The 26284-nt window shown below is 45.2% G+C and overlaps 1 protein-coding gene across 1 annotated transcript; it reads right to left on the bottom strand.

Moving 5' to 3' along the window:
- Positions 1–3366: 3366 nt before the first annotated feature.
- On the bottom strand, positions 3367–21173 carry LOC137156901 (cytochrome P450 2K1-like). The gene is made up of 8 exons (XM_067553886.1): positions 21050–21173; positions 11316–11465; positions 10464–10624; positions 7690–7863; positions 7459–7600; positions 6532–6716; positions 5124–5265; positions 3367–4335 (listed from the first exon to the last, which is right to left on the bottom strand). The coding sequence occupies exons 2-8, from the start codon at positions 11428–11430 to the stop codon at positions 4148–4150; spliced, it is 1107 nt and encodes a 368-aa protein (XP_067409987.1). The 5' UTR covers positions 11431–11465; positions 21050–21173; the 3' UTR covers positions 3367–4147.
- Between the last annotated feature and the right edge of the window lie 5111 nt (positions 21174–26284).

The raw sequence follows: 26284 nt of genomic DNA, 5'->3' as shown, positions 1-26284 counted from the left end.
AAATAGCTATGCAGACAGCTATTCCTGGAGAAATTAAAAAAAAAAAAAAAAAAAAAAAAAAAAATCCAAACAAGCAAACAACCTCTCCACCTTTTTTTTCTAGTCCATCCCCTCATATTGACCAAGTCTACTTAGACCATCCCTGATAGGTGTTTGTCTGACCTGTTCTTAAAAACCTCCAATGATGAGGATTCTACAAATTCATTAGGTCACATATTTGAAGACACTTATTAGATTCCCCTTGAGATATGATCATTTAAAAGCAACTGGGACTCTAACAATACCCGCAAGTTGCAAATTAGAGTATCCAATGGTGGACAGGTGCTGTCAGCAGTAGCACTGTATAAAATGGCAAATTATCCCACAGAAGGGACAAATAGAGGATGTGAGGATCATATTTACAGATCCACCATTTTATGTTATAGGCTGCTGAATCTTGGATATCTATGCCCTGCCGCAGTAAATGTAAAATAGAACGTACCTGCTGAAAAAGGCATGAAAGCCTCTTTCTTTACAAACTTTCCTTCCGAGTCAAGAAAATGCTCAGGATAGAATGTATCTGGTTTCTCCCACTGAGATTCATCTTGCAGTACAGAGGCCAGTAAGGGGATGATGTAAGTTCCCTTTAAATCAAATGTTATGCCATAGGTCAACATGGTCCCTGGACTATAGCTTAGAATAAATATTTAAACTACAATAGTAAGTGAATGATACTATTGCAAATACTGCCATGAGACGTCCAATGCGATTCAACATTAATCAACAAACCAGGACTTTAAAGGGTTAATCAGAAGAATCAGGACTTTAACAACTTCACAGACCACAAGAAAGGTAATACCGCAACCAGGTCACCTTTGGAATAAAGTAACCTTTCAGAGTAACATCCTCAGCTATCTCGTGAAGCAAGTCCATGGGCAGAATATTAGCAAACCTCTGAATTTCATGGACCACTGCGTCAGTATATGGCATTTTAGTTCGATGTTCAATTCGTGGCTGGGCTGATCCAATAACTCTTATTATCTCTCCTTGGACTTTGTCTGCAAAAATATAACATTAGAAAAAAAAAGATCAGGATTCATTTATCTCTGCAAAGTGCTGTGCACTGTGACTTTGAAAGGTGCAGCAGCTCATGTTAAAGTGATATTGTAAGATCTCCAAAATCTTGCTTTCTTTTCAGAAGGAATGGGGTGCTGCCAATATTAGAGCTTATGAACATGTGTTCGCTAATAGCATAACTAAACAGAGAACTTCTGAAAACACACAAGTAACCTCTCCTGTTACCTGGCTTGACAAATAATAATATACAGTCATTTTAACTGGAGCTAGTTACATAAACTTTGAGGGAACATATTCTGTTGGAACGTGCATTCTGTCAAAACTGAAATGCTTCAGGAAATCAGGTCCTGTTTGTTGAAATTTTGTTCTGGAAGAAAACTGGAAAAAAAGTAAGTTCTACCAATGTCAGAATATCCCATTTCAACAATTTTGCAATCAAATATTTTGATTTTTTTGCTCTGAAATAACTGTTCGTTTAGAATTCTTACACTTTTTGTATTACATTCCATCTTCAGTATGATAATATAATACAAAATTAAAAAGTCAACTTTCGACATAAAACATTTTGATTTGGTTGAAACAAAATATTTCAATAGACACAAAGAATTTTTTTTAAATTTTCCTTTGTGGAAAATTTTGAAACATTCAGTTTTCGCTCTGATTCAGAATGAAAGAAGATTTCAAAATCTCAAAATTTTTCATGAAACAAAACTTCCATCTTTGCACAGTTCTATTTTTAATCATCTGAGCACTTTGAACATTAACTAGTTAAACCTCCCAATAGTTCTGAGATGAATGAGCACTATTATCCTCATTTTTACAGTGGGGGAATAGAGGCAAACAAGGGCACAGTGGGAGTCAGTGTGAGAGTCAGGTTAAAAATTCAGCAGTTCCTAGCACCCAGGCCTGTGGTCAGCCCTATAGATCATGCCATGCTGGACTTAATCAGACAAAACAGGCTGTGGGCTACTGTGACCTGTGATTAGTAGAGGATTTTATTTCGAAGAGTTTTCAATTCCTTTGCAACTGAGGCTTCCCTGTTGACTCTTTGTCAATTTCATGCACGAACGATATTTCCCGTGTTGCCCTGAAGCAGCCTTCAAACAAGAAGCCACGAAGCAGATCTGGAAACGAATGATCTTGTGGGTGTCGGAGTTTGAGATGTGCAGGCAATTTTCTTTGTGGCTATTATAAGTGTTAAAGAGAAATGAGTCGGGGGAAACAATTGAAAAAGCATAAAAGTAAAAAAAGCAACAACAAAAACCCTTGTTTTATTATAGAAACAAACTCCGGGTCCTCTGGTACATCAGTAGCCAGATTTTAACCTCACCTCATTGGAATCAGCAGTAACTCCATTGAAGCTAGTAGAGCTTAGTGATGTTAAGTGAGATCTGGTCGTGTGTTGTCTAAGTATGCAAGGCTCCTGCATGCTGACTTGCTGCTGCCCAGCTTGTAAGCTGAATCTGGCTCATGGGACAATTCTGTCTAGCCCCATGGAGGTTTTGTAGAACAAACCTCAGCACAGTGTGACCTCGCATGTGCCATATGTGTGAGGTCAAGCCAAATAGACGATGCCATTTTGACCTGAAAAGAGCCCTGTGTAAGCTCAAAAGCTTGTCTCTGTCACCTACAGAAGTTGGTCCAAGAAAAGATATTATCTCCCCCACTTTGGCCTGGTCTCCACTGGCGACGGAGGTCGATGTAACGTCACTCAGGTCGATCTCTGAAAGCCTGCGTCTACACTGTCACGGCAGTGCCATCGACTTAACACGCATCAAAAGTCGATGTAATAAAACCACCTCCGCAAGTGGCGTAGCGCCTAATTCAATTTTATTGGTTCGATTGTGTGTCAGTGTGGACAGACCGTAACGTAATTCAAAGCTTCTCGCCTCCGGGAGGAATCCCAGAACGCTCTGGACATTCGTGCTCTGTTGTTACGTGGCCACGCTCATCGGAAATGCCCCACCCCATGCACCAGGAACATTTGAATTTTCATTTCCTGTGCTGCCAGCATGGAGAGAACTTTGTAGCTGAACGCCTCATGGCTACTGCATGACCCAAACGCGCTCCAGCATGGAGTCGCCCAGAGGTCTTAGATCTCATCGGTCTTTGGGGCGAGGAGTCTGTTCTGGCTCAGCTCAGAGCCAGCAAAAGGAATTTGGACAGCCATTCTGGATCCTCGCCCAAAAAACATTGCTTCTATGAGGAGCTGCATGCCATTCTCAGCGGGGACCCCACCACGGTGCCTCCATGCAGCATTGATACCTCCGCTCCATCCCACTCCAGGGACAATGATGAGGACTCCGTGGACGAGGAGGAGGATGACGAGAGCAGGGTGCAGGGGGCCTTTGTGGCCCTCCTGCCTCTATATTCCCCTTCAGCCAGGCCCCTTTAAAAACGCACACAGTCTTCAGTGACCTTCTCAACTCAATCCTTTCATTGGCTCTTCACTAGTTCTCCTCAGGCCAGCAACAGTCTGTCAACCCCGCCGCTCCCCTCCCCCAACCCCCCTGCCAAAAAACCTCAAAAGTGCAAAACAAACACAAGAAGTTTTTCAGCTCTTCTTTTCTTTAACTGCCAGTCACAAGCTTTATCTGGCTAGGGCTCTCCAGAAGCCTAACTTGCTTCTTCCACCAGTTCCAGCTAGTTTACACAAACCGAGTAAGATGGACACCACTATAGCATCCGACTGCCTTTTATATTGGAATCACTTGGTTGGCTGTCTTGGGCCCAGGCTCTCCAGCCTAAGGGCAAGCTGCCCTGTTACAGTTGAGGCTGGTCTGAAATATTTTAAAAGGGTTGAATAATCAATATAGCTCTGGGAAATTTTGGTGGCTGGTTTGAAGAAATGGCCACGTGCTCGGAGTTGGAGACTGATCTTTCACAACATTGCAAGAGTGTTACATCTTTTATTGTTTTTGGTAGGAATTGGCAGGTTACAGTGGTGTGAGGCATAGGGTAAAGTGCTGTGAAGATACCCCTAGTTACTTGAAAATAAAGATAGATCACATGTAGCTGGCTGTATCTGGGAGGGATAAGCGGTAGGATGGAATGAGATTGAGTTTGTGTGTCTTTCCCAAGAAGCTGTAGTTTATCTGCATGGCACAGCACAGATCTTATGGGGCATTGGGGGTGTGGTAAGCCCAACTGCCGGGGTGAGGTCCAGGTCTGCGCTGGTAACTCCAGGGGGAGGCTGGAATGTGAATCTCTGCAGGAGGCTTGTAAAGAAGAGGAAGAGCTCCATTTTGGCAAGAGTCTCGCCTGCACAGATCCTCCGACCTGTAATGAAATGCACCAACGATAGAAGGATTTCAAAAGTAACAGCAACTCAACAGATTTTATTTTTAACTCCAGGAAAGAGTTGTGGATATGTGCTTAGCAATAATTAGCTAATTCATCCTCACCATGCCAGTCTTCAGAAAGCAAGTGTTATCACCCCCTTTTTACAGATGGAAAAATATGGCCTAAAATGGCTAAGTGCCCTCATCAAGGTCACACTGGAGGTACGGGGCAGAGCTAGCATTAGAAATCAGAAGTTCCCCATTCCTAGTACCTTGCTCACTCCACTAGACTATAAGGTTAGTCAGGTAACCTAGTGCCCATATGCAAGGGGATAGACATAGCCTTCTGAACAACCCAATGGCTGGAAGGGAGCACACAGTAGTCACCCTAAAGGACCATTTTAACTTGCCCAAGGTATCACAGTGACAGGTTTTGGAAAAAAGCCATCTCCTGCTCTACTTTAGCTCTGGGTCCAGATTCAGTCTCTAAGATTTCAGAGTGTCTGCTTCTGGATTTTGGTCCATCTCTGGAAACTGTGATTTTCAAGCTGAAGCCTTTTGTATCCCTCACTCAGCAGGGCTCAGAAGTAGTGAACTCAGCCCCCTGAGGAAGGGAATACCTAGCATTACTCCTGAGTGTCTCTGTCCAGTCAATTGAGGAGCAGTATTGAGAGAGTTGTGTCCAGCCATTCCTTGAATGCAAGGGCAGACTGAGGTCCAACATGATGCTTTAGAAGGAGGAAGCTAAAAGACAAAGGTAAACTGCTGTCCTTGAAAAGAAGTTACCTGCTGAAAAAGGCATGAATGCCTCATTCTTCACAAATTTTCCATCTGTGCTGAGGAAATGCTGAGGATAAAATTCTCCAGGCTTCTCCCACCGAGTCTTGTCATACAACACAGAGGCCAGTAAGGGGATGATATAAGTACCCTAAAATTTATCATGAAATACAAATTAGAGCTGGTCATAATTGTTTCACGGAAATGTGTTTTCAACAAAAACATTTGTGGAAAAATTCACTTTTTGGCATAATTTTCCCCAACCTGAAATTTTTTACTGATGACCAAAATTTTTACTAAAAACTGTTTCTGAAAACAGAAAATTTTCACCCAAAATGGTTTTCAAACCCAGAAACAACTTTTCTCTTTTTGTCCTGGACATTTTTCTATGACACTGGGGGAAAAAAACCCTTCAGTTAAAAAAGAAGTCCTTAAATAAATAAGTAATAATAGAAAAAATAATAGCCATTTTTCTAGCAGCTCTAATAAACATATCAGATTGACCATAAATTGTGAGCTTCGTTCATAAAGATAATGGGCCAGGTCATCAGATGGTGTAAACTGGCATAGCCTGGTTCACTTCAGTGGAGCTATGCCAATTTGCACCAGCTGAGGATCTGACCCAATAATATTATCCAGCACATATATCCCTTGCGGGGGTGCCCAGGACTTGGGCTTTTTCCTCTTCTCACCCTGCCTTATCAATAGTTCATATGTCTTCATAGTTGACAAATTCTCTGGACAACGTATCTCGCTCCCTCTTTCCCATAAACACGTCAGCGGTCTGAACCAGGGCATTGCAGACATCACAACATGTTTTATTTCATGGTTAGTCTTGTCTGAGCTCAGCAGTTTAAAGTTTTGATTAGTCTGAAATGACTGTTATCTAGACTGAAAGTGGTGTGGATGGCTTCCTTCTTTTGGAGCCAGCACAGACTGTGTTGGGTAGGAGGTGGGTGTTGTGCTGTTGTGCGGGAAGGACTTGGCTTCAGTGAACTCGTCATCACATGTGAAAACAAAGTGCTCACAGAGCATTCAACCTGCCATCAGTTTCATGATTGAACATTTTTAGTTCTCTTAAGTAAATGAGCAAAGGAAATATTCAGAAAATGTTCTCCCTTCTCGTTCAAATCTACTGATGGGACGGTGTGTCCTTCTAGGGTTGTGCTGACCCCTGTGAAGAAAAGGGCCTGCTAGGTTGCCAAAAACTATCAAGTTCATTCATTTAGCTCCAATTAAATGGGCTTGTGATTTTGCTTCTGAAGGCCCCAGGTTCAATCCCCACTAATCCCCATAGCGTTTATGTGCATGAGGTCATAGGGTTTCTTGTCTGGTGGAATTTAAATAATCTATTATTGTACTGTTTGAATTGGTGAGCTTTAAGGTCTGGGTAACTAAGTACCTCTTAAAAACTTACTTTAGGAATAACATAGCCATTAAGTCTGACATCCTCAGTAGTCTCATGAGGCAAATTCATTGGCAGGATATTAGCAAACCTCTGAATTTCATGGATGACTGCGTCCGTATACGGCATTTGTTTCCGATGCTCATAACGAAGCCGGGCAGATCCTATAACTCTTTCAATCTCTTCATGGACTTTTTCTGAACAGTTAAAAAAGAGAATGGAAGCAAATGCTCATATACTATTGTGATGGTAACCCCTATGAGAAACTAGACAGAAAGAAAAAAAACATACAACTGATACTTGCTAAGCAACATAATCTATGCCATTAGGAGACAAACCTCTTGTTTCTAAAATGCCTTAATTACCAAGGCTGAAAAGGAACAAGATTCAGATGGGTAATTTGGGAGCAGATATAAGCGGGCCTCTTCTAGATGTGAACAGTAGTAGTCTACTGAGTGCAGGGAAGGTACTTTCTCAGTGCAAAGGGCAGGGCTTGTGCTTTTGGGGTTTGACCCTGTGAGGTGCTAAACACGCTCAACTTCCACTTATTAATGAGAGTTGAGGGTACTCCGCATCTGTATCCGGTGCTTGAGGTTTACAATACATTGCGGTCCCTTTCATCCTTAGTGCAGTCCAGGATTTCGGGAGACTCAGCATGGGGACATTAGGCAGCAAAGAGTGATTTAGTCAGAGAGCTAAATGACCAGGGAAAACTGAGTCCAGCAGCCTCAATAAAGAATTCCCTTTACTTTCATTACAGCCAAGTCTGTCTTCTCACTACTGCGAGGGATGACATCATGCCAGAGGCCTTGCATTTGGTCTTGGATGAGGACTGTGGTGTCTGTATGTGTGTGAACACAGTTTGCACAAAAGCACACTCAATACATACAGAGCAGAGCAAGGGTGTGATGAATAGGTAGAAGGGCTCGGAAATCTTACTCTGAACAGCTGGGTATTTCATCATAAGCAAAAGGCCCCAGCGGAGCGTGGTGGAAGTTGTTTCCGTCCCAGCCGCGAACAGATTACTCACCAGGCTTTGCAAATTCTCATTTTTGAAATAGGAATTGGGATTAGATTTTTCCTGCAAGTACAAAACTCTCCATTAAATTTAAAAACTATTTGCTTCAGGGAAAATCTTCTATCTCCCCTTTTCCCTCACACCATTGGTACCTCCAGCTGCCTGACGAGAAAGGCATCAATGAAACTTCTCTGGTCATTGGGATCTAATTGCTTCAGGTATTTGATGAAAGTCTGCTGAATAAAGGAGAAGAATTCTTCCCGGTTACTAAAGACAGTCTTGTGATTTCCTGGTAGGAACCCCAGGGCAGGAAACATATTGAATAGCTGAAGGAAGGGAATATAGCACCAGTTAGCAAAAGAGAATGCAGATTATAATGATTAACAAATCATTCATAATTAACACGTGTATTTACAGCAATATATATTGAGAAGATAAATATGACCTTGTAATTATAGGGCCTGATTCTACAATCCTTCCACATGCAGAATTCCCATTGAAGTCAATGCAACATCTCTTTGAACTAGTCTCCTGGGATGTGTCTATAACCTCCGTTACCCTAACACTTTATGCTGTTGCTGCCATTGGTACTGTTGAGCTGATGATAGCAATGGTGGGAGAGCGAGTTTAGACCAGTCACTGGCCTTTTAACCACTGTGTCAACTGAATTGGTTGTAGAAAAGATATCAACTCTCATGCTTTGGGCAGAAGCCAGTCAACTAAATGATGGTGGTGAGGATTATGGGAAGGATTTTCCATGAACAGGTTATTCAATGTAGGCAGGTAATTCAACAATTGTCTGCCATAAGGGCTTCTTGCTTTTATCCCTAGAGCATCTGGTTCTGCTTACTGTTAGAGACGGTGTGACACACTGCACCCATGTACACCCTTATGGTGTGACTGTGTATCATTCATGTTCACCCTTATAGTGTAACTGTGTATTGTTTAATGCAAAGTATGTCACGTAAGGTGTTTTTGGAATGTTCATGACTGAACATGATTGTTATGGTAGCATGTTTCTTGTGTGGAATCACAAAAATTCAGACAGGATGCCTTAGACTGGAACTGTGATAGAAAACAAGATGCCTTACACTGAAACTGTGATAGAAATGCTAAATTCGGGCAGGATGTCTTAGAACTACAATAGAAATGCAAAATCGTTGGTCTATGCTGTAAGACATTAACTATCTTTGCAACAGCACCCAGCCATACCTTGTCAGTTAGATAACAAATGACTATATGTGACTCGGGACTCACTGGCACCAAAAGAATCACCGGGATGTGCTGGCACCGTGAGACCCCCATTGTGTGTTATATGTACCCTATGTGCGGTAAATGACCTGTTAAGTATCAGAAACTCCACTATATGATCTCTATGTAAAAAGGAATCTTAAAAAACCTATATAAGCCACCTGTATTTTGTACCAAGGTGAAATTCCAGAGATCAGCACAGGGACGTGCTGTCTGGGCTTCCCTATAGCTCTAGCTGCCTGTGTGTATGTCACAATTAAAGTTCTGCTCAATCCAACCCTAAAAGAGAAGCTGCGTGATCTTTTCCACGACACTTGCAATGTCATATGTATGGTTATGAAGCTCTGCTATGTAATATTCCCAATATGTGTCACACATGGCTTGAAGCAGACCCAGGCAAACGCTAAAAGCATAGAGGCAGTTCGTGCCTCACTAAGGCATGAGTAAAACAACCCAGGTCTTCCTGGAACAATGGACTAGCCTAAGCATCTGATAAGGTGATGCTTATCGATTCAGAACATGGAGAAGACCATGCAGGAATACTGTTGGTCACCTGACCCTGAAGGGAGGAGGTGAGGCCCCAGAGGGGGATGCAGGGACATTTGAAAAAGGAGGACATTTTGGGCTCTCTCTCTCTCTCTCTTGCAACCCAGCTACGAATAACATCAAGCAACTGAAGCATTGACCACAGGGGAGAGCCTGGTTGGAGGCCGACCAACAAGCCTGTGGTGAGAACCATCTAAGACTGTAAGGTTGCTGAAAGTGTTAAGCTTAGAATGCGAATTTCCTTTGTTTACTTTTGATTAAATCTAACCTGCTTTCCTCTGGCTTATAATCACTTAAAACCTTTCTGTACTTAATACATTTATGTATTTGTTTTATCTAAAGCAATGTATGTGGTTTGGGTGTGTGTAGAAACTTCATTTAAAGTGGCAGAGCTGATGCATATGAATTTCTTTGATAAATCGATGAACATATAAGCTTGCAGAGTCCAGTGGCAGCACTGAACTCTGTAAAATGGCAGTTCCTAGGGTAGCATCTGGGACTGGGGATATTTGCTGTGGGTCATACCATTGCATAATCCCATGAGTGGCCAGCTAGAAGCACTTACTCACTGAGTTGGGGGTGGAAGAGGATGACAACTCGCTTGCTGTTGGCTGTGCGTGAGCTGCCCAGGAGTGGGGATTCACACAGCGAAGCAGAGTGAGATGCACTCCAGGAATGGGGGATTGCTGTGACACAGCAATATACCAGTCCAGATTGCAGAGGGGAACGTCACAGATGGCAGAGATGGTCAGGAATTTTTTTGATGAAATGGATTAATCAGAAAATCCCAATTCACTGAAACTTGAACTTCTCAAAGAAGCATATTGTTTTGGTGAAATTTTCATCAGGAAAGGATTTGCAGCTCCAGGATGGAATTTTTGGTGAAAACCTGAAGGGTCTCGGGGGAGCAAACAATCCACTGGAATAGCCAATAGCCCTGTGATTAGGGCACTTATTCAGGATACAAGAGGCCCAACTTCAAATTGCTGTTTTGCCTGATTCTCTCACACCCGGTTGAGTGCTCTAATAACCGTGCTGTTGGTGAGCCTGGGATTAGGATCTCTCTCTTTTGGAAATACTTTGTAATCCCCCAAATGTACATGGGATAAAGCAGACTAACTAATATTACCATAACTGTGGGACTCCCAGAAAGTCGGACACTTTCATTAATTAAATGGATAAGCCTGAGAAACTTTGGATCCTCATAATCAAATCGGTGCCCCAGTATTATTGACACAATGACATTGGAAACAGCAGCATTCATCATCTTAAGGGTGTCAAAGGGGCTTCCTGAAAAACATTAAATGGCACCATTCATCATCATCATCATCATCATCATCATTTTATGGATATCCGATGGGTTCCTTACTGGAAATCACTGAAATAATAGCCCTCCCCTGACTCCTTTTGGGATGACTTGCATTCCTTGGGACAATAGAAGGGAGCAGTCTCTGGCTTCCTTTAAGCAGAGCTATTGCTGCAGTGTCTGGCCCTTGTGCAGAGAAGGAGGACTCATTACAGCTTTCCCTTAGGTCAGATCCTCAGGTCAAACTTCCATTAGAGTCAGTCTGAGATTTGCCTCAGTGAGGAACACAGGAACTGGCCCATTATTATTAAGCTAATCCACCCAGGATCTTCCCCTCATAGAGCCAACAATGTGCTCCAGCTGGTTCAGACTCTTCCCCTAAATTCTGACTGGCTGGAATCAAGGGCAGAAGAATCATGGCTGAGTTAGTTTCCAAATGAGATGAGTCCTTGAGGGTAGGAGAAAGGTAGGATGACCAGATGTCCTGATTTTATAGGGACAGTCCCATATTCAGGGCTTTTTCTTATATGGGAGCCTATTACTCCCCACCCGCTGCCCCGGTTTTTCACACTTGCTCTCTGGTCACCATAGAGAAAGGGGGCTTACAAGCCCAAATGTATTGAAGAACTTTATATGATTATCAGTGTTACACTATGAAGTTCAAAACATGCGTACCTTTGTGGGATTCAAAATCCTTTATCAGATAATCACATTCTTCTAGGATTTTGTCTTCAATGGTCCTCCTGCCCATACCAAAATCCCGTAAGGTCGTGAGAGTGAATCTTCTCATCACTTTCCAGTTTTCACCGTGAGCAAAGATTAAACCTGAAAGGCAAAAGAACCCCCCAACACAAACACAAGCTGTAGGTAAATGTATTTTAATAGTGAAAATAGCATTCCTCAGGTTTGAATATGAGCAGCCAATATCTAATGACCTTAAATTTCCATAATGCTCAGTCTCCCAAATGCCAAAGGCTACATTTTCAAAGCTGTCCCTAGCAAGTAGTTATTAATCATGCATAAAATGTAACTCTATCACAAGTATTGTGTTGCTTTCAACATCACATGGTCATGCGTTGGGTTATACTGTTAAGTAAAACAAATTTATATTTAATCCTTTCTCAGTGCAGAGCTGGACTAGATGACCTCAAGGTTCCTTTCAGCCCTACATTTCTATGATTCTATAAGCTCTTATGGTGGGATTCACAAAGGTAATTAGATACCTAAATCCCAGACAGGTTTAGGCTCCTAACTCCCAATTGCAGGCTCCACAGAACTCTCGCCAAACCTTGTAGGTGCCCAAACTCATTTGGTGCCTAAATTTTCAGGGTAAACATTCCCTAGGCTCATAAGTTTCTCCCTTTTTCTAGGCATCTGGATATCTATCGCCTGCCAAAGCCGCAGTGCAGTCCATGAACTAGGGTGTTCACCTGCCCATCGCACATTTCGAGCCCAATGGAAGGGGCGGAGGTGGTGGTATTAGTACTCACCTTATAACTTTTAGCCCAGTAGTTACAGCACTCACTTGGGATGTGAGAGACCCAGTTTCAATTCCCCCCTAAGACAGAGATGAGATTTGAACAGTGGTTTCCTACCTCGCAAGAGAATGCTCTCACCATCTAGCTATGGGATAGTCTCCTTCAACCTCTCCTGTTGAAGCGGTTCCACTTTGAATAAATGATTAGCATCATTGGAGCAGGAGGATTGGTCCCTGGGTCAGTGCCCTGAGCATTAGGCAAAGAGACATTCATTCTCTCTCTCTGGCCCAGTGACTCTAATTATTTATCCAAAATGGAACAGTATCAACACTCTGGCTGGGATGATTAGTTGGATTGGTCCTGCTTTGAGCAGGGGTTGGACTAGATGACCTCCTGAGGTCCCTTCCAACCCTAATCTTCTATGACTCTATGAACAGGAGAGATTGAGAGAGTCCTCCATCAGAATATCCCATAGCTCGGTGGGTAGACCATGCTCCTGAGAGGTGGGAGATGCCTCTTCCGATCTTTTGTTCCTGCTCTGTCTGAGGAGGGAATTGAACCTGGGTCTCTCTCATCCAGGTGAGCGCTCTAACCACTGGGCTAAAAGTTATAAGGTGGGCCTTGGCACCATCACCTCCTCCTCCCACTGATTTTTGTGGAGTGAGGCAGGCACCTAACACCGAGTCAGGGGCCTAAGCTGCCTGACTCCAGGAGAGGGGCTCCTGGCTGTGGATCACTAGCAGAGATAGGTGCCTTCCTGCAGACCAGACTTAGGAACTTATGTTGCTGAGGGGGCAGGGCTTAGGACACACCCCTCTCACCAGCATCTCCCATTGGCTAATTTAGGCATCCATTTGCCTACCGTGCTGGCGTTAGTGATCAATTCGAAGGTGCCTAGCTCTCCCCATTAATTGTATAGGGAACATATGTGCCTCACTCAGGCTTTGTGGATCGTAGTATTCTTGTGATTTTCTAGGTGCCTAAAAGTGAAGTGTTGCATCCCTCAGCTTTGCTACACCTAAGACCCTTTGTGAATCTAGTCCTTGCTTCTTTGTAACTCACAGATAACTTAGGCTGTCCACGTGCATTGTGCTGTAGCTGTCTCTGGTGGGGTAAGTGGTGGTAAGTGAGGATGGCAACTGCAAGCAGGGAGTTCTCTTGGGCCACATAGGAAGAAGCTGGGGGTGAGGAGAGTACTGAGTAATCAAGGAAGATATTGGGTGAAGCTCAGAGATGGATTGGTCAGAGGATATAGAATCATAGAATCATAGAATATTAGAGGTCAGGAGGTCATCTAGTCCATCAAAGGGACTAGATATATCATCCCAACCAGGGCTGTCAAGCCTCAGAGGATGGAGATTGGTAACCCAGCTTCACCACCCTCCTAGGTCCAACTTAGACCTCCTGCCCTGCAACTTGAGACCGTTGCTCCTTGTTCGGTCATCTGCCACCACCGAGAACAGCCTAGCCCCATCCTCCCTGGACTTTCAGGTAGTTAAGATCAAATCCCCCCTCACTCTTCTCTTTTGCAGTGGCTAAACAAGCCCAGTTCCCTCAAGCCTGTGCTCCAGAATCATGGGAGGTCCACATCCTTTTTGGGGGGGCCAAAACTGGACACAATATTCTAAATGCCAATGCCGAATAGACCAGTGCTGGCAATGAGTTGCCATTAGCACAACCAGGGCACACTGCTGAATATCCTTTTTATCCACTGGTCCTTTTCTGCAGAGCTGCTGCCCATCATCCCCAGTGCTGTGCATGGGATTCTTCCTTCCTAAGTGCAGGACTCTGCACTTGTCCTTGTTGAACCTCATTAGATTTCTTTTGGCCCAATCCTCCAGTTTGTTTAGGTCACTCTGTATCCTATCCCTACCCTCCAGGGTATCTACCACTCCCCAGCTTAGTGTCGTCCGCAAACTTGCTGAGGGTGCAATCTACCCCATCCTCCAGATCATTAATAAAGATGTTGAACAAAACCGGCCCCAGGACCGACCCCTGGGGCACTCCGGTTAGCTAGACATGGAGCCATTGATCACTACTCGAAGCCCTATGCTCTAGCCAGTTCTCTATCCATTTTATAGTCCATTCATCAACCCATACTTCTTTAACTTGCTGATAAGAATACTGTGTGAGACAGTATCAAAAGCAGGTATATCACATCCACCGCCTTCCCTACATCCACAGAGCCAGTCACCTCATCATAGGCAATCAGGTTGGTCAGGCATGACTTTCCCTTAGTGAATCCATACTGTTCCTGATTTCCTCCACCAAGTTTAAAATGGATTCTTAAGGACCTGCTCCATGATTTTTCCAGGGATTGAGGTGAGGCTGACATTGTGCAGTGCCCTGATCCTCTTTCCTCCCTTTTTTGAAGAGGGCACTATATTTGCTTTTTTCCAGTCGTCAGGGACCTCCCCCTGTTCCCACAAGCTTTCAAAGATAATAGCCAACGGCTCTGAAATCACCTCAGCCAACTCCCTCAGCACCCTTTTGATCCTGTTGTAACTTGCATTCCTTCAGCTTTGTGCAGTGCTTCTGAGCTGATCTTGTCCCAGAGGATGAGTCACTAGGTCGCCTCCCTCATTCTCTAAGGGGCCCACACTTTCTCTAATCTTCCTCTTGTTGGCAACATGCCTGTAGAAACCCTTCTTGTTCCCCTTCAAGTTGCAACTCCAATTGTGCTTTGGCCTTCCTGATTTCTTCCTGCACGTTCGAGCATGTTTATATAATGTTACATCTGACCAAGCTTCCACTTCTGTAAGCTTCTTTTTTGCGTTTACGCCAAGGACATCTTTGTTAAGCCAAGCTGGACGGCTATTCTTTCTGCACATCGGGATGGTTTGCTTCCCTCAATAAGCTGCCAATAATGCCTCAGTTTGTATATCTCCTGTAATATTCGACCATTCATGGTCACTCTGCCTAGTCCCCAGTGTCTTGGTTGCTCCAGCACTTGCTTTGTCTGCAACACTCTCCAAAAACTCTGCTGTATTGCAGGGTGATTGAAGTCTCCCATGAGAATCAGGTCCTGTGAACTGGAAACTTTCCCTAGTTGAGTAAAGAAAGCCTCATCTATCCTGGTCTGGTGGTCTGTAACAGACACCCACCAGGACATCACTCTTATTGTTCTTGCTTCTAAGCTTAACCCAGAGACACTCAACTGACTTATCTCCAGCTTCATACTGGAGCACAGAGCAGTCATAGTGCTCTCTTACATACAAACTCCTTCTTTCAACAGTTTATACCCATCCATGACCGCGCTCCAATCAGGACCAGAGTTATTCCAATCATGTCCCTTGACTGTGAAGAATGTTGTCCAGGGTTGGAGGCACTTGAAACAGTCTTATGATTTCGGGCTTAGGTAAAAACTAGTTTAAAGCTCCTCACTAGGTTAGCCAGCCTGTCTGCGAAGATACTCTTCGTCTTCGTTAGATGAATCCCGTCCCTTCCTAGTCCTTTTCAACAGCATATTGGTTATCAGATTTTAGGTCTTTCCAAGACCAGTGAAGTGAATTCAAAGGGGAAGCCTCTGGGAACCATCATATGGGATTTAAAGGCAGCAACCTCAGCAGGTTATTTAGAGAAAACTGCTGTGTTCCTTCACCATGCAGCTTGTATCTATTGCCTCCAGACAGCACCACCATTTTCTTCCTTGGGATCCTGTTGTAATTTGCATTTGAATGATGTCTGCCCAGAGGACTCTTCCATCTCCTTTCTTTTCACCTCAGATTTTGTTTTGTTACCGTAGACATTGTAAATGTAATGTGTCTTCCACCCATAGACAGGGGTGGGCTTCCTCTGCTGAATAATGCCTCTTGGTATATCTCCTGTAATATTTTTGTATCGAGTCCCCAGTGTCTTGGTCACATCTTTGTCAACAGGAAAACTGCTGCATGAAAGTATACAACTAAGAATTTATGCTCTCTGTTCCAAATTGTTGGGTTCCCTGACAGCAGAAGAATGTTTCCAGATTTTATAATCAGGTAAAGCTCACATATCAAGATAATGGGATTTTAGGTCTAGTCTGCTATTTCACCATCTTGTATCTTTTCTGGGTCTTTGAAAGCAAATACATCTCAGAATGAATATATGTGTCCATACTATGTTATACCAGCTGTTGGGTTTCAATTCGAGTGCCAGGTTCAGTATCCGAACAAGAGACAATTATACAAAGTACTGATCTCCTGCTGCTGTTTATTTTATTTAAAAATATATATTGTAAAGTTTAAGTCTTGCTACAATATGGGCATGAGGCTTAAGAATGCTGGGTACATAGAACATGTCCGATGCCCACTGAAACAGTCTTTAATGTATCCTCACAACACCCTGTGAGGTAGGGAAGTGCTATCAGCCCATTTTACAGACTGGGGAACTGAGGCACGGAGAGACTTGCGCAAGGTGACACAGGAAGCCTTTGGCAGAGAAGGGAACTGAAGCCTGGTTTCCCTAGTCCTAGGCTAGTGTCCTAATTATTGAAGCATGGGACCAGGCTTTGCTCTAATGTCTATGACAAATTTACCGTATAAATTCATTTGTAACCCTGTAAGAAAACAGCCCCTACAAATGACACACTGCTTAGTTCCCTGGGAATTCTGTAAAGGATTACCTATAAAATCTAAGCACCATCGAGATCAGCATGATTGCACAGGCATAGGGCTCTCTGCTAGCAGACCCTGATGCAGGATCAAGGCTCAAATAGACAATGAAGAGATGAAGGATGGGGCACAGGATACAGCCACAAGTGAGTGAGATGGGAGTCGCAGTCTATCTAAGGCAAGCTCTTCAGCACAGGGGCTGTCTCAGAAAAACAGAAGAATGGCCAAACAGGGTTAGACCAATGGTCTACCTAGCCCAGTATCCTGTTTTCCGACAACGACCACTGCCAGATGTGTCAGAGGGAATGAACAGAACAGGGCTAGTTTGAATGATTCATTGCTTGTCATCCTAGATTCTGACAGTCGGAGGCTTAGGGACACTCAGACCACGGGCTTATATGCCTGGCCATCTTGGCTAATAGCCATTGATGGACCTATCCTCCACAAATTTATCTAATTCCTTTTTCAATCCAGTTATACTTTTGGCCTTCAGAACCTCCCTTGGCAATAAGTTCCACAGGTTGAGTGTGTGTTGTGCGAAGAAGCAATTCCTTATGTTTGTTTTAAACCTGCTGCCTATTAATGTCATTGGGTGACCACTGGTTCTTGACTTATGTGAAGGGGTAAATCACACTTCCTTATTCCCCTTCTTCACACCATTCCTGAATGTATAGACCTCTATCATAAACCACCTTAATCATCTCTTTTCTAAACTGAATGGTCCCAGTCTTTTTAATCTCTCCTTGTATGTAGAAGGTGATGTTGTGCTAGGTGTATGTACAGCACCTTGCACAGTAGTTCTTAGTATCACACATTATGACAGCTACTCTTTTGTCAGGGGCTTGTGTCTCAAACCAGGGAGCAGCTGATCTTGATTAGGAAGGGAGAGGGCTTCCAACACCCTTCTCCCCCACCCCCGAACATGATCTTGCTGTCTCTGGATGAATAAAGCTGCTCCTTATGACATTTCTGCCTCTGGAGAGTATGGCAGACTCATGTTTATGTTTGTAGGGACTGAGTTCACTGTTATAGACTAGCAGGAATTTCTGTTTGTGGATTATTTTGTTTATTGTCCACATTTTCTGGTACATGCCAGTTGCTTTGGCCACGAAGCTGCTGTAAGCAGAGGTTAGCCAGCCAATTAAGCTGGATTTACAGTCCTTTCCAGAGCAGTGCAAAGCAACCACGTAACAGCGAACCTGTCTGTAATCAGTAGCAGGGAAATATTACCAAGGTATTGAGCTGTGTTCCAATGTCCACTCTGACAGCCGATTCAGAGTGCAGGCCATCCCTGGGTTGGATTGCTCTCTTCCCTGTTTGTCAGACATGGAGAGCGATCGTTTTGCTTCAAATGAACACATAATGGTCCAGATCCTCATCTGCAGTAAATCACTCTGCCTTTGCTGAAGCCAATGGAGCTATTATGGAGCTAGACCAGCAAAGGATCTGGCCTCTGGGTCTTGTGTCTTGTTATAAGACAGCCCCAGGCATGTTACTAAATCACTTGATCAATGAGCACTGCTGTTTTGCTTCCATGGTTGGGACGCTGCCACCAGCTGTCGGGTGCCCAGGCTCGGCGCTCACTAACGGCTCTGAATCAGTCCCTGGCAGGAGCCTCCTCAGTGTGACAGCCCCTCAGGGTGCACACTGTCACTAGGGTAAATCTTCTTGGCTTCACCGCCTCCTGAGACCACCCCTTTCCACTCCGTGAGCCCCCAGAGTGAGTGCACCTGAATAGGATACCTGGGAAAGCCTTACACCCTCCCCAAAGGGGGGTCATGCACCCCCAACTTCCACAGTGACCCTCAGCCAGCCCTGTAAAGCAGAAGGGTTTATTAGTTGTCTGCAATACAGTGTGAAAAAGTTCTTTGTTAGCACAGAAAGCAGACAGAGTCCATCTTGGTCAGACCCAGAGCCCAGAGCTTTGGCTTCCCCCCACCCCGAGACCCCAAAACAGGAGAGTGTTCTGCTTCCAGGAACCCAACCTATATCACACCCCTCCTCCATCCTTTCTTCCTCTTCCCCGGCAAACAGGGTCACCAGGCTTCCACCTTAGCTCTTTGTTCTCTCACTTGTCAGGCAGGCCAGCTTCTTGCAGAGGATGCCCCCACCCCTCCTCGTTTAGCTGCTTCGTTCCTTAACCCTTTGCTTTACCTAGTTGATTGCTAGGAGAAATTGTGCACAAGCATCTTAGGGCAGAATTTTGGCCTGTAATGCCCTGCAGTTTATAAATGACCACTTGAAATGTGATGGATCTGAAGGCCATGATAAGGATCTAGTCTGGGTCACCTGTATAACAGAGGCCATAGAATTTTATCCCGTAATACCTGCAGTGGAGAGACCTATTCCTCCCACCTCTGGAAGTGAATGCTCTTGAGTCCAATAACTTAGGAAGGCAGCATGGCCTAGAGGACCATGCACTGGGTAGGGACTGGGGTTCCATTGCTGACTCCATGGCTGGGTGATGTCATGTCAGGTCATGCAAATCATGTCCCTTTTCTGTGCCTCAGTTTCCCCATCTGTAAAATGGAGATGATACTCTTCTCCTTTGTAAAGTGCTTTGAGATCTGTGATGAGCTGTGCTATGTAAGAGCTAGGTATTACTGCAGCTGAACTAGAAAACTGCTCTGATTCTCGGTAATGCTGAGACCAGAGTTGTGTTAAGGAGCCTTAATGTAATCAGCCTGAAATCTTCATGAGTGACATCCAGTCTTCATGTAAAGACTCCATGTGAATTTACCACTTCCCTTGGAAATTGTGTAACCCAGGCCTGCTCGGTGTGACTCGCTGTCCCCTAGAGTGGCACATAGCCCAGCTAGAGATTGCTGAGTCTGCTACAGCCTTAGTTAAGAGAGAGGTGGCTTTTAGCTCATGCAGTAGATGCTCATGCACTAAGGTCCAAAGTTCAATCCCACCTGCTGATGAGCGAGGTCTGTCAATGTTACAACTACTCTAGTGACTAATTACAGTCACTCTTGCATCTTATTGCCTATGTAATTTTCCAATATCTGCTTCCAGCTGTGGATCTCCTTATGCCTTTGTCGGCTAGTTTAAAGGGCCCCCATTGTCAGCTACCTTCTCCTTGTGCAGCTGCTTATAAACTGTTATCAAGCCACCTCTTAACCTTCCCTTGGAGAAACAGCCCAACCTCCCTTAGTCTCTCCTTTAACGTTGCTCTTCCCTGAATCCGGTTCCATTTGTCAGCACGCTTTCCCCTACCCTGGTGCCTTTGGAGTTTGCAAGAGGATTAAAGTGTGTGATGCTGTAAGGAAGGAGACTAGAATACCGGTGGCAGAGAACTCAGTTGTGACACAGGGAGCATTTGCCTTCCTGTATTGTAATGATGCAAAGGCACTGCTGGAGGGTCCATTTTGATCAGTTTTGAATTTGCCACCTTTCAGCTGCATGATAGCAAGCACTAAACCCAGCAGGAAGCCTGTGCTGGATGGGGCCAGAAGGTGCATGGGATGGCATGGCATACGACTATTCTACGCAGCCCTGGGCACCTGAAGCATAACCAAATGGGAGGGAATTCTCAGCAGGTGTAAGGGTTTTCAGGAACTGATTTCTGAGGAAGTAGGCATAGTGAGATTAGTCTTTTCCCCCAGGCCATGGAGCGGCTCTGCAGAGACTACTTCAGCTCAGTGCCTGAAAGAGCCCACCCAGCCACGGGGCACTTACACTGCACTTCTGTCTGGGGCAGAAGGACCCCACAGGGGCTTTTTCCCGGCCTGGGGCTACATGCAGGGCTCCATGGCAGGCAGGATAAATGCACCGTCTGCATGATCCCTTCATGTCCACCCCACGGGATGAAACTTCCCTGCACGTTTCGTTAATATTATAACCAGTGAACTTGTTTGTCACATTCGCTCAGCGATCTGAGACAGGATCGCGCAGTGCTGCTCTAAGATCGATTGAGTAACTACAGAGGCCCAGCACAGATCAAAGTCCTAGCCAGGCCAGTTAACATACAGACAGTTCCCGAATGAAGGGTCCGATCCCAGATACACCCAAGTCAGTGGTAAGGCTTTCATTGACTGACTTCTATGGGCTTTGGCTCAATCCCTAATTGACTAGTTCATGCACAAGCCGCACTGCCCTCGCCCTGGCTGCATGAAGGGTTTCCCCTCGCAGTGTGCACTGCTTCTAAAGCTGGGCACTCCTGCATTTTGCTTAGCTTGCATTTTTCCATTTGCAACTATGAGATCACGTACAGCCTGCGCAATCCAACTCATTTGAAAGTGTTCATTGAATCATAGCGGACGAGAGATGGAAGGGACCTCAGGAGATCACCTAGTCAGCCCCCTGCTCAAAGCAGGACCAGCCCCGACTAATTTACCTCAAGCAGAGTTCGGTACGGTCTCTTCAGGTTCAGCTGGTGCAGATTTCCAAGAACGGGTAAAGGTCTTGGTCCTGGGGGAAAGTTCAGGCAGGTTTTCGTATTCCATCCCCTTTTCACAGTGAAAAAAACCCCTAAAGTTACAGCAAGCAGAAGCAGTATGACAACTGGATCAGCTAGTGTCATGTCTTTAGGATAGACACTCCTCTAAGGAAGAATTTTACAAAAAATGTTTACAGAAAGAATGCAGCATAATCCCCCCACCCTGTCTGCAAACTGAGTGATCAGCTTTGTTTAAAATGGCTGTCAACAACAGGTTTTTTCTCCCTTTCCTACCACATCACTCCTAGATTAACCCCATTATTGCCAGTGATAAATCATTAGCTGAGAAATCATTATGTGCAGCGCCTGCCTTTTATAGAATCATAGAAGATTAGGGTTGGAAGGGACCTCAGGCGGTCATCTAGTCCAACCCCCTGCTCGAAGCTGGACCAACCAGCTAAATCATCCCAGCCAGGGCTTTATCAAGCCAGGTCTTAAAAACCTCTAAGGATGGAGTTTCCACCACCTCCCTAGGTAACCCATTCCAGTGCTTCACCACCCTCCTAGTGAAAAATACTGTGGACGGAAAGGCTGGGACATCCTGGTTTACTGGGATTATCTTGGTTCTAGTGAACCTGGGGTTTTAGCAGAACACTGGGTACGGTTCACCCAGACCTGGGCCTCTCCTACTCATAGGTTACCTCATTTTCTACTGACTGCCACTCAAGGATCAAACATGCCACAGTAATTGTCCACACTTTCCCCTTGCTGAAAGACTGTGACCATGGGGAGTTGCAAGGCATGTGGGCTGTTGTTGTGACCATATTCGCAGTTCAGATGAGACATGCTGCCATCCGCTAAGAAAAAAACTAAGGAGCTTGTGCCCTGTGAATGTTTAAAGCAAAGAAGCTCATTTGCATATTTGCAAATCATTTGCTTACAGGTGGAAACAGCAGCTTTAAAAACATGGGTTCATGGATTTAATATGCGTGGAGGCATCAGTTTATTTCATCCTTGTGGGGGTGAATGTAACTCTCCCCCACCGCCCCCCAAACACACATTCCTCCCCTTCCGCTTCATCCTGGCCACCCTTTTGTGCATCCCTGCCCTGCCAGGTGGCCGGAGAAATCCCGCAGACAATGAGATGGACGGCTGGGAGCAGCAGGGAAAAGAGAACAGAGAACGTTTTTAAGAAGATGTTGGCAAATTGGAGAGAGTGCAGAAAGGAGCCACAAAAAATATTCCAGGGCTGGAGAAAATGCCTAACCATGAGTGAGTGACTTAAAGGGTTTGTTAAATCTATTTAATTTATCAAAACGAAGACTGAGAGGTGACTTGATTACAGTGTAGAAGTGACTTCAGGGAGAGAAAATACTGGGTATTCAAGGTCTTGTTTATCTACCGGAGAAAAGCATAACAAGAACCTATGGCTGGAAGCTGGATCAAGACAAATTAAAATGAGAACTAATGCATACATTGTTCACAGTGAGAGTGATTGACCACTGCAAAAAACAACCAAGGGACGTAATGGATTCTCCATCTCTTGATATCTGCAGATCAAAACTGGATGCCTTTCTGGAAGATATGCTTTTGTCAAACACAAAGTAGGCTCAATACAGGGGTAACTGAGTGAAATGTAAGGGCCTGTGATCTACAGCAGATCAAACTAGATGATCTAATGTTAACTTCTGGCTTTGAACTCTATGAATCTATGAAAAGTGTGTTAAGTTGCCTTGCCAATAAAATGGTGGTTCAAATAAACTAGAAGCCGAACCTAACCAAACCATGTAACTGTGGCTCTTTGATAGGATCTTATGTGTGACAATTGGAATCTAAGAATGACTTAAATGTGAGATCCCTTAATGAGGCTAGAGGGCTTGTTTAGTCAAGAATCCGTGGTCCTGTTTTAACTCATATTATTTGATTGCCAATTAACTCAAATTAACTGTGTCACTTGAAAATGCTAGTCTGGTTACTCCCCATACATTTATTCCAGTCTTCAAATGCTTGTGGTTTAGTTAAGGCCCCATACAAAGTGGGACGCATGGAAGAAGGCAACAAGATGGGAAGTGGAGAAAGAACCAAATGGGATAACAAGTTGGTGTTGCTGGCAGATCGGAGATATCGATTAGCCATTCTACAATAACAAAGAAGATCCAAGCCACAATGAAGCTGTGCAGGACGTTGAAGGATATCATCTGGGGTCAGACCCTCTGTTGGTGTACATGGGTACAGCTCCACTGAAATCAATGGTTTGCACCAAAAGCGGATCACCAAAAGCATTTGTGTGTTGAAATCAACATGTGGATGTGTTTAACACACAACCCTGCAGTAGTTTCACTAAAGGTGTGATGTTGCACTGGTTTAGCTAAATTTTGTGAGTGGGCATTCTACATCAGTTTAAACCTGGCTTTGTAAGTCAGACTTACTAATAGGATTTCAGAGGGGTAGCCGTGTTAGTCTGTATACAGCAAAAACAACGAGAATTCTGTAGCATTTTAAAGACTAAGAAATTTAATTTCAACAGGCATAAGCTTTCGTGAGCTTCAGCTCAGGGAAAATGGTTCAGAAGTGTGAAGCGGGGGACTATATTTGGGGAACAAAGACGACATCCTGGCATCCTGCACTTAGGACGTAGATGGACAGTATGTTTATATTCTTGAAAACTGGATCACAGCCAGGCTTGGTTGAAATGCTGCAAAGGGCATTTGGGGTGAGGTAAACTTACTTAGACTGGAGGTTAGCCTGTCAGGTTAAGTTTAGCCTTTACAAAGTGTGTTAGATTTGCTGTGGTATTAAGTGCTGATCATGAGCTGAATCAAACAAGCTGGTGTCTACACTGGCCCTTTGGGGAAAGCAGGCCTGGTATTACTGTGAGTGTTCAGTGGACAAGGGGTTGGACACTATAGGGGAACACGTCGAAGGTCTGGGGTGCACCTACTGTTAATCTGCAAGGCAAAGTAAAGGCTGCCATAACCCAGCAACGAGTGCTTGGGTAACTAACAGAAAACAGGTGTCAGGGAGCTGACACCCAGGTAAGCAAAGGCAAGTCTCTCTCTCACTGGAGGCAGGAGGGTAACAAGGTGACCCACATTCCTGGGAACCCCACAAATCATCAGAGGAGGGCATGGGGTGAATGGTGAACACAGAACCCCTGGTGGGAGGCTGATTGGGGAGCCGCGGTATGGAGGGAGGGGGTGCGGAATATGGGTGGGAATGGGGAATCAGGGCACACACAGAGCCTTTTTTATGGGGGGGGGAGAATGGAGGACCCCGGAATTGGGGACGGGGGGGAGGGGCAAACAAAGCCCCTGGCACGAAGGGGAAGGTGGGAATGGAGGGGTTGGGAATGGGGCACAAAGTATAGGGAAAGAAAGAACGGGAGGCGGAGAGGAGAATTGGGATGCCCACAGAACCTTTGCCAAGGGGGAGAGAATGGAGGATCCTGGAACCAGGAGAGCGGAACACAGGTGGGGCGAGATTGGGGCAAGCTGGTATGGGTGAAGGGGGGCACACAGAGCCCCTGCCATGGAGGGCAATGGGGGAATTAAGAGATGGGGTGCACACAGGCAGGAGGAGAGAACGGGGGACTCTGGTATGGGAGGAGGGCGAATAGAGATGCACAGAGCCTCAAGCATGGGGAAGGTTGGGGTGAGTTGCAGGGAGTCCCTGACAAAGAAGGGGATGGGAGGGGGTGGCACACAGGGAGCTTGTGTGGGGAATGGAGAACTGCAAGGAGCCCCTAGGGTGTGCAGTGTGCTTCACCCACACAAGGAACAACATGAGTGATCCCCTAGCGTAGACACAGCCTCAGAGGTCAGGGGCAGCCTGGGATGCCGAGGTTCCTTTTGTTACTGAATGGCAGCAGTGGGGCTGATCTCACCACACCTCCCTCTGGAGCAGGCTCCTGGGTCCCCAAACGGACCTGGTACCTGGGTAATAATAGCTGAAAATGCAGGGCCAGCATCTATGGGGCTTCAGAGGAGGCGTCAGAGGAGGCTCTCTGTGCAGAAGACATTTGATCGTGTGTTCTGCATCCATCTATCCTGTTTCCCGGAGCCTCCCCTCTGGTGAAGGTTGCCTCTTCATTGCACAGCAGTGTGTAATATTGTGAATGGCCACGTTCTAGGGTAGCCCATGGAGGCTCCATTGACGTTGTACAATACAATGGACAATACAAGTCTCTAGTCTCAGTTATGACCTGTGCAACCTCGCTAACCTGTGCATCTCTATTCATACCAGGGACCCCCATTCTCTCCTCCTGCCACAGCGACTCTGTGTGTCTCTTAGTTCTCCCCATTCCCCTCCATGGCAGAGGCTCTGTGTGCTTCCCCTTCATCCATGCCAGCTTCCCCCAGTCTCTCCCCTTAGGAGTTTTGTGTCCCCCATGCTCCCCTCCCTTGGGTCCAGGATCCTTCATTCTCTCCCTAATGAGAAAGGTTCTGTGTGTGTCCCCTCCATGGTTGCCCATCGGTGTCACTGCGGCTAGGAGGGGGCTCTAACAAATCATGGTCAAACCACAGCCAAAGGTGAGTGCACTGCAGTGTACTGGCAGAGTCTGCAGAGGGAGGGTGGAAGATACAATGGGTAAGGGCTAGTCTACACCACAAAGGCTTTGCTGGTTTAGCTATACCTGTGTAGTTATACCACGAATGCCGCGCACTGGAGACAGCGCACACTGGCAAAGTGAGTTCTTTTGCCAGGACACTTAAATCACCTCCCCACACAACATAAAGTAGGCCATCAAAAGGACTCCTCTCTTGGCATAAGCTGCATCTACCTGGGGTTTGTTGCTGGCATAGCTATGTCAGTTCGGCATGTGATTTTCTGGTCAACACAGCTATGCCTGCAAAACTTTACCGTTAGATACGGCCTAATGCAAGGAGCCCTGAGAACGTGGCTCAGCACAGATCTTATGGGGCATTGGCGGTGTGGTAAACCCAACTGCTGCGGTGAGATCCAGGTCTGCGCTGGTAACGCCAGGGGCAGGATGGAATGTGAATCTCTGCAGGAGGCTTGTAAAGAAGAGGAAGAGCTCCATTTTGGCAAGAGTCTCACCTGCACAGACCTTCCGACCTGTAATGAAATGCATAGCAAAAAACGGTTGCTTGTTTAACTCTAAGGAAGAATAAAACCACAGCCCAATTTCTTAGTAACACGGGGTGAATCCAGAGTGTAAAAATGGATTTACTA

Source organism: Emydura macquarii, unplaced genomic scaffold (genome assembly GCF_026122565.2).
Source record: "Emydura macquarii macquarii isolate MOO-44397 ecotype Brisbane River unplaced genomic scaffold, CSIRO-AGI_Emac_v2 contig_1479, whole genome shotgun sequence".
Taxonomy (NCBI): Eukaryota; Metazoa; Chordata; order Testudines; family Chelidae; genus Emydura; species Emydura macquarii.
This window is presented reverse-complemented; position numbering and strand designations above follow the sequence as displayed.